The following is a 14,659-nucleotide window of genomic DNA, read 5'->3' as shown; positions in this document are numbered from 1 at the left end:
AGCGAAATGCAGCATGGCCACAAGCAAAAACAAAAACACATCATGAACAGGAAAGGTGTGGGACTGTCAATAAGTGTTTATTTAAATTTACTGAGGAATACATTTAAAAATTTCATCTCAAGTTTTATGTCTGTCTAAAATGTCTTTGTCTTTTCACAAATCACATTTCCAAAACAAACTGGTTTCAGCAATGTTGCGGAGAATTCAAGGGATGCCAGTATCTGAGTGACTGCCAGTAGAAACCAGAAATGAAAAAAGTAATAAACAATAAAATGTTTTGCTGATACTGGATGAGGGAATGTTCTTATCACAAAATCTTGGACACATTTCCTCATTGTTTAAGTTGGTTGTCATGCACCAGCACTTTTCATTTCTGCTTCTCAGCGACCCAGGACTTTCTTTGTATTGTTGAGTGCGTAGGCATTCTGGGAGTGTTTCCATTGTAACAGGTATTACATCAGATCAGTTGGAGGTTCCCCTTACACTAATCTAAGGAAATTCAATACAATTGCACACAGAGCAAAATACAGGAATAAACAAGTAAAATACATACAAAGGAATAGACTGACATGGGAAGACTGCAATAATAATTGCGCGACATGGCAAGACCTAAAGTGAAATAAAAACAAAGGTCATGATATATATTTAGGTAAAAAAATATATATATACATGTTTTATTTTTCAGATGAAAGACAAGATATTGTTGCCAAAGTGTCACAGGTTTGTTGAAACCAGGCCAAATACTGAGAAGAAATATTTTACTGACTCTAACAGCAACAAACTTAGTGAACTAGAATCTGAAAGGGACTTATGTTTTAAGAAGTTGTTTTATTTATTTAATGTTATTTTTCATGTCCAGGTTGAAGCCATTTGGCTTCAAGTTAGAGGATCCATGACACATTGAACATGACTCATATAAAGTTGATATAGAAATGGCTTTGTTCTTTATAATTTCTGAACAATAAAAGTACTTCTCTATAATAGACAGATCTACGTCTAAATATCACTGTTATAACACTGTTTCTAAATAATACTGTTTCTGTTTCTGTCCCTTATGGCACTAAGGGGAGAATTGGCACTTGATTTTTTATTTCCACTTAAAGCATTACATAAATGCATGAATGCCGATGTGTCAGAGCGTTCATAAACTTGAGGATTAACAGGTTTGTCATGAGGTCATGTGATGCTTCCCAGCTAATGGCAGGCAGAGATTTTTAGGAAAGTTTGTTTGCTTCAGTTCTTTCATTAGAACTGAATGACTTTTGTAATTGTGTTTCTTTTTTTAGATTCTAGATACTTTTGGCTAAATAAGACCAAATGTGTAATGCATCAAGTTAGTTCTTTTGAGGTCTGTTAACAAACATAAAATGAACAAAACATAAATCCTGTTTCCACTGCCTTCCAGAGCTGCTGGTTCAAACTACATATGTGATCGATCTGGAGCTGAATCTAACGGACATCGCAACAGTGGACTTCATTAGACGCCTCCTGAGCAACGGTAGCAATTTTCTAACCCTGAGTCCGACAGTGAATGTCACACAGCTTGACGTCTCTACAGGTAAACAGAGGAGCATCATGGGAAACCCTGGAAAGTCCCCCATTGGAATCTTGATTCATTAAATGTTTGTTTCCTGCAGTCTGCTCTCCAATCAGTGGTGATTACCAGTGCAAATGTGAGGATCAGTATCGTTGGCCATGTGACCAGTGTATAACATATGGATCATGTGACAACATCACTGGTGACACATGTGGATGCATCAGTGGCATTCCTGTTGATGGACAGTACTGCCAGGCTGAGGATCAATACAGTGAGTAGATTAAATATGTTTACATTGCTTTTCATCATTTCTTATAACACTCTTTATATAATCTTGTGTATATACATATATATATATATATATATATATATATATATATATATATATATATATATATATATATATATATATATATATACATATATATATATATATATAAATTTTATTTTATTTTTTACAGACTTTACATCATGTCCTGCTACTACATTTATCCCATGTAAGATATTTATTTATCATGTTACAAACAGGAAACGTAAATCAGGAACGTTTCTTGTTTGGTGTTAAGTTTTTCCTTTTTTCTCCGCAGCTCTTCCTGCTGTCTATGAGTATGTAATATCTATCGAGTTCAAGGCTGCAGATGATGAAGTTGTAGCAGAGCTGAGAAACATCAGCTACCCAGTTAGCATCAACAGCAACATACAGATCTCTGATGTTAACATCTCTACAGGTAATAATCTCTCCTTCTTACTGGATACAATATCTGTTGTGCATATATGCATTTATCATACAAACAAATATAAAATATTTTTTTCATAGCAATAAGTCACTTTACAATTCTTTAGAAAATGGTGCCATTGTAACAGTAGGTCATATTTTGTTTCCAATTTTTTAACTATAAGTTACATTTTTTTTTACATAGTTTGGATTTCCTGAGACTTGTAGTCCAGAATGATATTTTCTTTTCTTTGAAGTATTTTTGACCTGTCAGTCAGAAACTGCCATGAGTCTTCTACATCAAAGCTCTAGAATCTTTGAGTTCATTGAAAGGCAACTGTACATTTGTCCTTTCATCAACATGGACAAGGTTTTCCTTATGTTTGATCATTTCTTTAAGAAAAGAAACATAAGTAGCCCATAATTGCCAACAAATAAAAACAAATTTGTCTTTTGTCTCTACATAACAAATTTGTTTTGTCTGCAGTCTGCTCTCCAATCAGTGGCAATTACCAGTGCAGATGTGAGGATCAGTATCGTTGGCCATGTGACCAGTGTGTAACATATGGATCATGTGACAACATCACTGGTGACACATGTAGATGCATCAGTGGCATTCCTGTTGATGGACGGTACTGCCAGGCTGAGGATCAATACAGTGAGTTCATCTGGAGAGTTTGTTGGGTTGACATTTTGGGGTAAATCTTTCTGTATAATGTAATGTCTGTGAATCCAGAAACAAATGGTCAGACTTGCATGAAAGTAATTACAAAGAGATAATTTTTACACATTTATCACCAGTGACGAAAGTCTAATCTTTAAATGTTTGAAGAAATAAAGTTCTTGGATCCTGACTGTTGACAGCACCTTTCCTTGAAGCTTGGTCTGTGTCTGATGGTTTAGCCACTCATAGACTGCTTGGCTGTTAAGTACCATCAAACTTATTGAAACTTTAGCTTCTGTAATGCATTTGAATTCTTCCTAAATACCATTCTTTATGGCAGACAAATAATGATGTGCCAAAACACATTACTGCAATTTTTGCAGTCGTTATGTGTGACAGCCATATTGGATTTTGGCAATGAGTTGAGTCAGCTACGTTTGACTTTTTAGATGCCATTCTGACATTGGGTGCTTTTCAATAAATATTCATAACTTGGAACATTGAAACTCAGGTTATTGTATGGAGTCCTTGATCTATTGGAGCAAACTGAGAGTGAGAGCAAAACCATTTTCCTCAGGAATGTCAGAGAATGATTTGTGTCAAGCACTTACTCCTTTTCTGTCTTCATCTTTACAGACTTTACTGCATGTCCAATCACCACAACAACTCCACAAACTATAAGTAAGACTGAAAGCATGTTTCATGTTGATCATTAACTCAACAATACATATTTGAAGGGGTTACATTGGTAATCATCCTTTTTGTTCTCCATTTCTTCTTTCATTTGTGCCTCTTCAGGTCCACCAGTCTTCCATCAGTACCTGCTTTCCATTGAGCTGAACTCCACAGATGTTACAGTTGTAGAAAAGCTGAGGAACATCAACAACACCATCAGCATCAACAGGAACTTACAAATCTCTAATGTTAACATTACTACAGGTAGGGCTAAACAGTTTTCATTGGTTTCTGAGGCTTTAACAGAGACATTTGAACCAATTTCAAAAAAACAAACTGTTCCATGTTCTGAAACTGATGAAATATTTCCTTTGTTTTGTCTGCAGTCTGCTCTCCAATCAGTGGCGATTACCAGTGCAAATGTGAGGATCAGTATCGTTGGCCATGTGACCAGTGTGTAGCATATGGATCATGTGACAACATCACTGGTGACACATGTGGATGCATCAGTGGCATTCCTGTTGATGGACGGTACTGTCAGGCTGCGGATCAATACAGTGAGTTTATCTGGAGAGTTTGTTGGGTTGACATTTTAGGGTAAATCTTTCAGTATCATGTAATGTCCGTAAATCAATAAACAAATGGTCAGACTTGCATGAAAGTAATTACAAAGAGATCTTTTTTACACATTTATCACCAGTGACGAAAGTCTAATCTTTAAATATTTGAAGACATAAAGTTCTTGGATCCTGACTGTTGACAGCACCTTTCCTTGAAGCTTGGTCTGTGTCTGATGGTTTAGCCACTCATAGACTGCTTGGCTGTTTAGTACCATCAAACTTATTGAAACTTTAGCCTCTTTAATGCATTTGAATTCTTCCTAAATACCATTCTTTATGGCAGACATTTTAATGATTTTTTGCCAAAACACATTACTGCAGTTCTTTGCAGTCGTTAATGTGTGACAGCCATATTGGATTTTGGCAATGAGTTCTCAGCTACGTTAGACTTTTTAGATGCCATTCTGACATTGGGTGCTTTTCAATAAATATTCATAAGTTGGAACATTGAAACTCAGGTTATTGTATGGAGTCCTTGATCTATTGGAGCAAACTGAGAGTGAGAGAGCAAAACCATTTTCAGGAATGTCAGAGAATGGATTTGTGTCAAGCACTTACTTCTGTCTTCATCTTTACAGACTTTACTGCATGTCCAATCACCACAACAACTCCACAAACTATAAGTAAGACTGAAAGCATGTTTCATGTTGATCATTCACTCAACAGTACATATTTGAAGGGGTTACATTGGTAATCATCCTTTTTGTTCTCCATTTCTTCTTTCATTTGTGCCTCTTCAGGTCCACCAGTCTTCCATCAGTACCTGCTTTCCATTGAGCTGAACTCCACAGATGTTACAGTTGTAGAAAAGCTGAGGAACATCAACAACACCATCAGCATCAACAGGAACTTACAAATCTCTAATGTTAACATTACTACAGGTTGGACTAAACAGTTTTTATTGGTTTCTGAGGCTTTAACAGAGACATTTGAACCAATTTCAATAAAACAAACTGCTGAATGTTCTGAAACTGATGAAATATTTCCTTTGTTTTGTCTGCAGTCTGCTCTCCAATGAGTGGCGATTACCAGTGCAAATGTGAGGATCAGTATCGTTGGCCATGTGACCAGTGTGTAGCATATGGATCATGTGACAACATCACTGGTGACACATGTGGATGCATCAGTGGCATTCCTGTTGATGGACAGTACTGCCAGGCTGAGGATCAATACAGTGAGTTTATCTGGAAAGTTTGTTGGGTTGACATTTTAGGGTAAATCTTTCAGTATCATGTAATGTCCGTAAATCAATAAACAAATGGTCAGACTTGCATGAAAGTAATTACAAAGAGATCTTTTTTACACATTTATCACCAGTGACGAAAGTCTAATCTTTAAATATTTGAAGAAATAAAGTTCTTGGATCCTGACTGTTGACAGCACCTTTCCTTGAAGCTTGGTCTGTCTGATGGTTTAGCCACTCATAGACTGCTTGGCTGTTTAGTACCATCAAACTTATTGAAACTTTAGCCTCTTTAATGCATTTGAATTCTTCCTAAATACCATTCTTTATCGTCATTTTAATTTTTTTTTAGCAAATGAGCACTTTCAGTTCTTTAGGTAACAGTAACTTAATGCCAAATGAAACTACATTTCTGCATCAGTATCTCTTATATTGACGATTAGATAAGTTCATACATCTATTAACTACACCACCTGCTATTAAAGTTTTGCAATACTATTGGATAATACAAATGCTTGTAGGATAAAAGGACAGGCCTCAACTAATTAAACAAGTTCCTTCAAAGCCAGATGGAAAACTAGCAGGTTGTATTAACTATAGTGACAAACTAACTAGAAGAAGCAATTAAATTAATGGCAGTGTTTTCTTTCTGATTGTACAATTAATTTGCAGAGTTATGTGTATGTCTTTGACTTATTTAATGGCAGACAAATAATGATGTGCCAAAACACATTACTGCAATTTTTGCAGTTGTTTTGTGTGGTAGCCATATTGGATTTTGGCAATGAGTTGGGTCAGCTACGTGTGACTTTTTAGATGCCATTCTGACATTGGGTGCTTTTCAATAAATATTCATAACTTGGAACATTGAAACTCAGGTTATTGTATGGAGTCCTTGATCTATTGGAGCAAACTGAGAGTGAGAGCAAAACCATTTTCCTCAGGAATGTCAGAGAATGATTTGTGTCAAGCACTTACTCCTTTTCTGTCTTCATCTTTACAGACTTTACTGCATGTCCAATCACCACAACAACTCCACAAACAATAAGTAAGACTGAAAGCATGGTTCATGTTGATCAGTCACTCAACAGTACATATTTGAAGGGGTTACATTGGTAATCATCCTGTTTGTTCTCCATTTCTTCTTTCATTTGTGCCTCTTCAGGTCCACCAGTCTTCCATCAGTACCTGCTTTCCATTGAGCTGAACTCCACAGATGTTACAGTTGTAGAAAAGCTGAGGAACATCAACAACACCATCAGCATCAACAGGAACTTACGAATCTCTAATGTTAACATTAGTACAGGTAGGGCTAAACAGTTTTCATTGGTTTCTGAGGCTTTAACAGAGACATTTGAACCAATTTCAAAAAAACAATCTGCTCCATGTTCTGAAACTGATGAAATATTTCCTTTGTTTTGTCTACAGTCTGCTCTCCAATCAGTGGCAATTACCAGTGCAGATGTAAGAATCAATATCGTTGGCCATGTGACCAGTGTGTAACATATGGATCATGTGACAACATCACTGGTGACACATGTGGATGCATCAGTGGCATTCCTGTTGATGGACGGTACTGCCAGGCTGAGGATCAATACAGTGAGTTTATCTGGAGAGTTTGTTGGGTTGACATTTTAGGGTAAATCTTTCTGTATAATGTAATGTCTGTGAATCAAGAAACAAATGGTCAGACTTGCATGAAAGTAATTACAAAGAGATCATTTTTACACATTTATCACCAGTGACGAAAGTCTAATCTTTAAATGTTTGAAGAAATAAAGTTCTTGGATCCTGACTGTTGACAGCACCTTTCCTTGAAGCTTGGTCTGTGTCTGATGGTTTAGCCACTCATAGACTGCTTGGCTGTTTAGTACCATCAAACTTATTGAAACTTTAGCCTCTTTAATGCATTTGAATTCTTCCTAAATACCATTCTTTATGGCAGACAAATAATGATGTGCCAAAACACATTACTGCAATTTTTGCAGTCGTTATGTGTGACAGCCATATTGGATTTTGGCAATGAGTTGGGTCAGCTACGTGTGACTTTTTAGATGCCATTCTGACATTGGGTGCTTTTCAATAAATATTCATAACTTGGAACATTGAAACTCAGGTTATTGTATGGAGTCCTTGATCTATTGGAGCAAACTGAGAGTGAGAGCAAAACCATTTTCCTCAGGAATGTCAGAGAATGGATTTGTGTCAAGCACTTACTCCTTTTCTGTTTTCATCTTTACAGACTTTACTGCATGTCCAATCACCACAACAACTCCACAAACTATAAGTAAGACTGAAAGCATGTTTCATGTTGATCATTCACTCAACAGTACATATTTGAAGGGGTTACATTGGTAATCATCCTTTTTGTTCTCCATTTCTTCTTTCATTTGTGCCTCTTCAGGTCCACCAGTCTTCCATCAGTACCTGCTTTCCATTGAGCTGAACTCCACAGATGTTACAGTTGTAGAAAAGCTGAGGAACATCAACAACACCATCAGCATCAACAGGAACTTACAAATCTCTAATGTTAACATTACTACAGGTAGGGCTAAACAGTTTTCATTGGTTTCTGAGGCTTTAACAGAGACATTTGAACCAATTTCAATAAAACAATCTGCTCCATGTTCTGAAACTGATGAAATATTTCCTTTGTTTTGTCTACAGTCTGCTCTCCAATCAGTGGCAATTACCAGTGCAGATGTAAGAATCAATATCGTTGGCCATGTGACCAGTGTGTAACATATGGATCATGTGACAACATCACTGGTGACACATGTGGATGCATCAGTGGCATTCCTGTTGATGGACAGTACTGTCAGGCTGAGGATCAATACAGTGAGTTTATCTGGAGAGTTTGTTGGGTTGACATTTTAGGGTAAATCTTTCTGTATCATGTAATGTCCGTAAATCAATAAACAAATGGTCAGACTTGCATGAAGGTAATTACAAAGAGATCACTTTTACACATTTATCACCAGTGACGAAAGTCTAATCTTTAAATATTTGAAGAAATAAAGTTCTTGGATCCTGACTGTTGACAGCACCTTTCCTTGAAGCTTGGTCTGTGTCTGATGGTTTAGCCACTCATAGACTGCTTGGCTGTTTAGTACCATCAAACTTATTGAAACGTTAGCCTCTTTAATGCATTTGAATTCTTCCTAAATACCATTCTTTATCGTCATTTTAAATTTTTTTTAGCAAATGAGCACTTTCAGTTCTTTAGGTAACAGTAACTTAATGCCAAATGAAACTACATTTCTGCATCAGTATCTCTTATATTGACGATTAGATAAGTTCATACATCTATTAACTACACCACCTGCTATTAAAGTTTTGCAATACTATTGGATAATACAAATGCTTGTAGGATAAAAGGACAGGCCTCAACTAATTAAACAAGTTCCTTCAAAGCCAGATGGAAAACTAGCAGGTTGTATTAACTATAGTGACAAACTAACTAGAAGAAGCAATTAAATTAATGGCAGTGTTTTCTTTCTGATTGTACAATTAATTTGCAGAGTTATGTGTATGTCTTTGACTTATTTAATGGCAGACAAATAATGATGTGCCAAAACACATAACCACAATTTTTGCAGTTGTTTTGTGTGGTAGCCATATTGGATTTTGGCAATGAATTGGGTCAGCTACGTGTGACTTTTTAGATGCCATTCTGACATTGGGTGCTTTTCAATAAATATTCATAAGTTGGAACATTGAAACTCAGGTTATTGTATGGAGTCCTTGATCTATTGGAGCAAACTGAGAGTGAGAGCAAAACCATTTTCCTCAGGAATGTCAGAGAATGATTTGTGTCAAGCACTTACTCCTTTTCTGTCTTCATCTTTACAGACTTTACTGCATGTCCAATCACCACAACAACTCCACAAACAATAAGTAAGACTGAAAGCATGTTTCATGTTGATCAGTCACTCAACAGTACATATTTGAAGGGGTTACATTGGTAATCATCCTGTTTGTTCTCCATTTCTTCTTTCATTTGTGCCTCTTCAGGTCCACCAGTCTTCCATCAGTACCTGCTTTCCATTGAGCTGAACTCCACAGATGTTACAGTTGTAGAAAAGCTGAGGAACATCAACAACACCATCAGCATCAACAGGAACTTACAAATCTCTAATGTTAACATTAGTACAGGTAGGGCTAAACAGTTTTCCTTGGTTTCTGAGGCTTTAACAGAGACATTTGAACCAATTTCAAAAAAACAAACTGCTCCATGTTCTGAAACTGATTAAATATTTCCTTTGTTTTGTCTACAGTCTGCTCTCCAATCAGTGGCAATTACCAGTGCAGATGTAAGAATCAATATCGTTGGCCATGTGACCAGTGTGTAACATATGGATCATGTGACAACATCACTGGTGACACATGTGGATGCATCAGTGGCATTCCTGTTGATGGACGGTACTGCCAGGCTGAGGATCAATACAGTGAGTTTATCTGGAGCGTTTGTTGGGTTGACATTTTAGTGTAAATCTTTCAGTGTATAATGTAATGTCTGTGAATCCAGAAACAAATGGTCAGACTTGCATGAAAGAAATTACAAAGAGATAATTTTTACACATTTATCACCAGTGACGAAAGTCTAATCTTTAAATATTTGAAGAAATAAAGTTCTTGGATCCTGACTGTTGACAGCACCTTTCCTTGAAGCTTGGTCTGTCTGATGGTTTAGCCACTCATAGACTGCTTGGCTGTTTAGTACCATCAAACTTATTGAAACTTTAGCTTCTTTAATGAATTTGAATTCTTCCTAAATACCATTCTTTATCGGCATTTAAAATAATGATGTGCCAAAACACATTACTGCAATTTTGCAGTCGTTGTATATTGACAGCCATATTGGATTTTGCAATGAGTTGGATAATACAAATGCTTGTGTGACTAATTTTTTAGATGCCATTCTGACATTGGGTGCTTTTAATAAATATTCAAACTAACTAGAAGAACAATTAAATTAATGGCAGGTTATTGTACAATTAATTTGGAGTTTGTATGTCTATTGACAAACTGAACTGAGAGCAAAACATCATTTTCCTCAGTTGATGTAGAGAATGGATTTGTGTCAAGCACTTACTCCATTTTCTGTCTTCATCTTTACAGACATTTACTGATGTCCAATCACCACAACAACTCACAAAACCATTTTCCTCAGGAATAAGTAATGACTGTCAAAGCATGTTTCATGTTGATCATTCACTTTCAACAGTACATATTTGAAGGGGTTACATTGGTAATCATGAAAGCATGTTTCATGTTGATCAGTCACTCAACAGTACATATTTGAAGGGGTTACATTGGTAATCATCCTGTTTGTTCTCCATTTCTTCTTTCATTTGTGCCCCTTCAGGTCCACCAGTCTTCCATCAGTACCTGCTTTCCATTGAGCTGAACTCCACAGATGTTACAGTTGTAGAAAAGCTGAGGAACATCAACAACACCATCAGCATCAACAGGAACTTACAAATCTCTAATGTTAACATTAGTACAGGTAGGGCTAAACAGTTTTCCTTGGTTTCTGAGGCTTTAACAGAGACATTTGAACCAATTTCAAAAAAACAAACTGCTCCATGTTCTGAAACTGATGAAATATTTCCTGTGTTTGGTCTGCAGTCTGCTCTCCAATCAGTGGCAATTACCAGTGCAGATGTAAGAATCAATATCGTTGGCCATGTGACCAGTGTGTAACATATGGATCATGTGACAACATCACTGGTGACACATGTGGATGCATCAGTGGCATTCCTGTTGATGGACGGTACTGCCAGGCTGAGGATCAATACAGTGAGTTTTTCTGGAGAGTTTGTTGGGTTGACATTTTAGGGTAAATCTTTCTGTATAATGTAATGTCTGTGAATCAAGAAACAAATGGTCAGACTTGCATGAAAGTAATTACAAAGAGATCTTTTTGACACATTTATCACCAGTGACGAAAGTCTAATCTTTAAATGTTTGAAGAAATAAAGTTCTTGGATCCTGACTGTTGACAGCACCTTTCCTTGAAGCTTGGTCTGTGTCTGATGGTTTAGCCACTCATAGACTGCTTGGCTGTTTAGTACCATCAAACTTATTGAAACTTTAGCTTCTTTAATGCATTTGAATTCTTCCTAAATACCATTCTTTATGGCAGACAAATAATGATGTGCCAAAACACATTACTGCAATTTTTGCAGTCGTTATGTGTGACAGCCATATTGGATTTTGGCAATGAGTTGGGTCAGCTACGTGTGACTTTTTAGATGCCATTCTGACATTGGGTGCTTTTCAATAAATATTCATAAGTTGGAACATTGAAACTCAGGTTATTGTATGGAGTCCTTGATCTATTGGAGCAAACTGAGAGTGAGAGCAAAACCATTTTCCTCAGGAATGTCAGAGAATGATTTGTGTCAAGCACTTACTCCTTTTCTGTTTTCATCTTTACAGATTTTACTGCATGTCCAATCACCACAACAACTCCACAAACAATAAGTAAGACTGAAAGCATTTTTCATGTTGATCATTCATTCAACATTACATATCTGAAAGTGTTACATTAGTAATCATCCTGTTTGTTCTCCATTTCTTCTTTCATTTGTGCCTCTTCAGGTCCACCAGTCTTCCATCAGTACCTGCTTTCCATTGAGCTGAACTCCACAGATGTTACAGTTGTAGAAAAGCTGAGGAACATCAACAACACCATCAGCATCAACAGGAACTTACAAATCTCTAATGTTAACATTACTACAGGTAGGGCTAAACAGTTTTCATTGGTTTCTGAGGCTTTAACAGAGACATTTGAACCAATTTCAAAAAAACAAACTGCTCCATGTTCTGAAACTGATGAAATATTTCCTTTGTTTTGTCTACAGTCTGCTCTCCAATCAGTGGCAATTACCAGTGCAGATGTAAGAATCAATATCGTTGGCCATGTGACCAGTGTGTAACATATGGATCATGTGACAACATCACTGGTGACACATGTGGATGCATCAGTGGCATTCCTGTTGATGGACGGTACTGCCAGGCTGAGGATCAATACAGTGAGTTTATCTGGAGAGTTTGTTGGGTTGACATTTTAGGGTAAATCTTTCTGTATAATGTAATGTCTGTGAATCAAGAAACAAATGGTCAGACTTGCATGAAAGTAATTACACAGAGATCTTTTTTGACACATTTATCACCAGTGACGAACGTCTAATCTTTAAATGTTTGAAGAAATAAAGTTCTTGGATCCTGACTGTTGACAGCACCTTTCCTTGAAGCTTGGTCTGTCTGATGGTTTAGCCACTCATAGACTGCTTGGCTGTTTAGTACCATCAAACTTATTGAAACTTTAGCTTCTTTAATGCATTTGAATTCTTCCTAAATACCATTCTTTATCGTCATTTAAAATTTTTTTTAGCAAATGAGCACTTTCAGTTCTTTAGGTAACAGTAACTTAATGCCAAATGAAACTACATTTCTGCATCAGTATCTCTTATATTGACGATTAGATAAGTTCATACATCTATTAACTACACCACCTGCTATTAAAGTTTTGCAATACTATTGGATAATACAAATGCTTGTAGGATAAAAGGACAGGCCTCAACTAATTAAACAAGTTCCTTCAAAGCCAGATGGAAAACTAGCAGGTTGTATTAACTATAGTGACAAACTAACTAGAAGAAGCAATTAAATTAATGGCAGTGTTTTCTTTCTGATTGTACAATTAATTTGCAGAGTTATGTGTATGTCTTTGACTTATTTAATGGCAGACAAATAATGATGTGCCAAAACACATTACTGCAATTTTTGCAGTCGTTATGTGTGACAGCCATATTGGATTTTGGCAATGAGTTGGGTCAGCTACGTGTGACTTTTTAGATGCCATTCTGACATTGGGTGCTTTTCAATAAATATTCATAACTTGGAACATTGAAACTCAGGTTATTGTATGGAGTCCTTGATCTATTGGAGCAAACTGAGAGTGAGAGCAAAACCATTTTCCTCAGGAATGTCAGAGAATGATTTGTGTCAAGCACTTACTCCTTTTCTGTCTTCATCTTTACAGACTTTACTGCATGTCCAATCACCACAACAACTCCACAAACAATAAGTAAGACTGAAAGCATGTTTCATGTTGATCAGTCACTCAACAGTACATATTTGAAGGGGTTACATTGGTAATCATCCTGTTTGTTCTCCATTTCTTCTTTCATTTGTGCCCCTTCAGGTCCACCAGTCTTCCATCAGTACCTGCTTTCCATTGAGCTGAACTCCACAGATGTTACAGTTGTAGAAAAGCTGAGGAACATCAACAACACCATCAGCATCAACAGGAACTTACAAATCTCTAATGTTAACATTAGTACAGGTAGGGCTAAACAGTTTTCATTGGTTTCTGAGGCTTTAACAGAGACATTTGAACCAATTTCAAAAAAACAATCTGCTCCATGTTCTGAAACTGATGAAATATTTCCTTTGTTTTGTCTACAGTCTGCTCTCCAATCAGTGGCAATTACCAGTGCAGATGTAAGAATCAATATCGTTGGCCATGTGACCAGTGTGTAACATATGGATCATGTGACAACATCACTGGTGACACATGTGGATGCATCAGTGGCATTCCTGTTGATGGACGGTACTGCCAGGCTGAGGATCAATACAGTGAGTTTTTCTGGAGAGTTTGTTGGGTTGACATTTTAGGGTAAATCTTTCTGTATAATGTAATGTCTGTGAATCAAGAAACAAATGGTCAGACTTGCATGAAAGTAATTACAAAGAGATCTTTTTTACACATTTATCACCAGTCTAATCTTTAAATGTTTGAAGAAATAAAGTTCTTGGATCCTGACTGTTGACAGCACCTTTCCTTGAAGCTTGGTCTGTGTCTGATGGTTTAGCCACTCATAGACTGCTTGGCTGTTTAGTACCATCAAACTTATTGAAACTTTAGCTTCTTTAATGCATTTGAATTCTTCCTAAATACCATTCTTTATGGCAGACAAATAATGATGTGCCAAAACACATTACTGCAATTTTTGCAGTCGTTATGTGTGACAGCCATATTGGATTTTGGCAATGAGTTGGGTCAGCTACGTTTGACTTTTTAGATGCCATTCTGACATTGGGTGCTTTTCAATAAATATTCATAACTTGGAACATCGAAACTCAGGTTATTGTATGGAGTCCTTGATCTATTGGAGCAAACTGAGAGTGAGAGCAAAATCATTTTCTTCAGGAATGTCAGAGAATGGATTTGTGTCAAGCACTTACTCCTTTT

At 36.6% G+C, this 14,659-nt stretch overlaps 1 protein-coding gene across 1 annotated transcript in view; it reads left to right on the top strand.

Moving 5' to 3' along the window:
• Positions 1-14,659, top strand: part of LOC122825415 (mucin-17-like) — an 80,043-nt gene that overhangs the window by 43,602 nt on the left and 21,782 nt on the right. Inside the window, exons 30-33 of the mRNA XM_044106832.1 lie at positions 1,638-1,808; positions 3,553-3,597; positions 3,715-3,855; positions 3,978-4,053. Coding sequence (XP_043962767.1) covers positions 1,638-1,808; positions 3,553-3,597; positions 3,715-3,855; positions 3,978-4,053 — 433 coding nt within the window. The remainder of the gene's footprint in view (positions 1-1,637; positions 1,809-3,552; positions 3,598-3,714; positions 3,856-3,977; positions 4,054-14,659) is intronic.

This window comes from Gambusia affinis, linkage group LG22 (genome assembly GCF_019740435.1).
Source record: "Gambusia affinis linkage group LG22, SWU_Gaff_1.0, whole genome shotgun sequence".
In the NCBI taxonomy this organism is placed as follows: Eukaryota; Metazoa; Chordata; class Actinopteri; order Cyprinodontiformes; family Poeciliidae; genus Gambusia; species Gambusia affinis.
The sequence above is the reverse complement of the archived record's forward strand: the minus strand, read 5'-3'. Positions and strand labels throughout refer to the sequence as shown.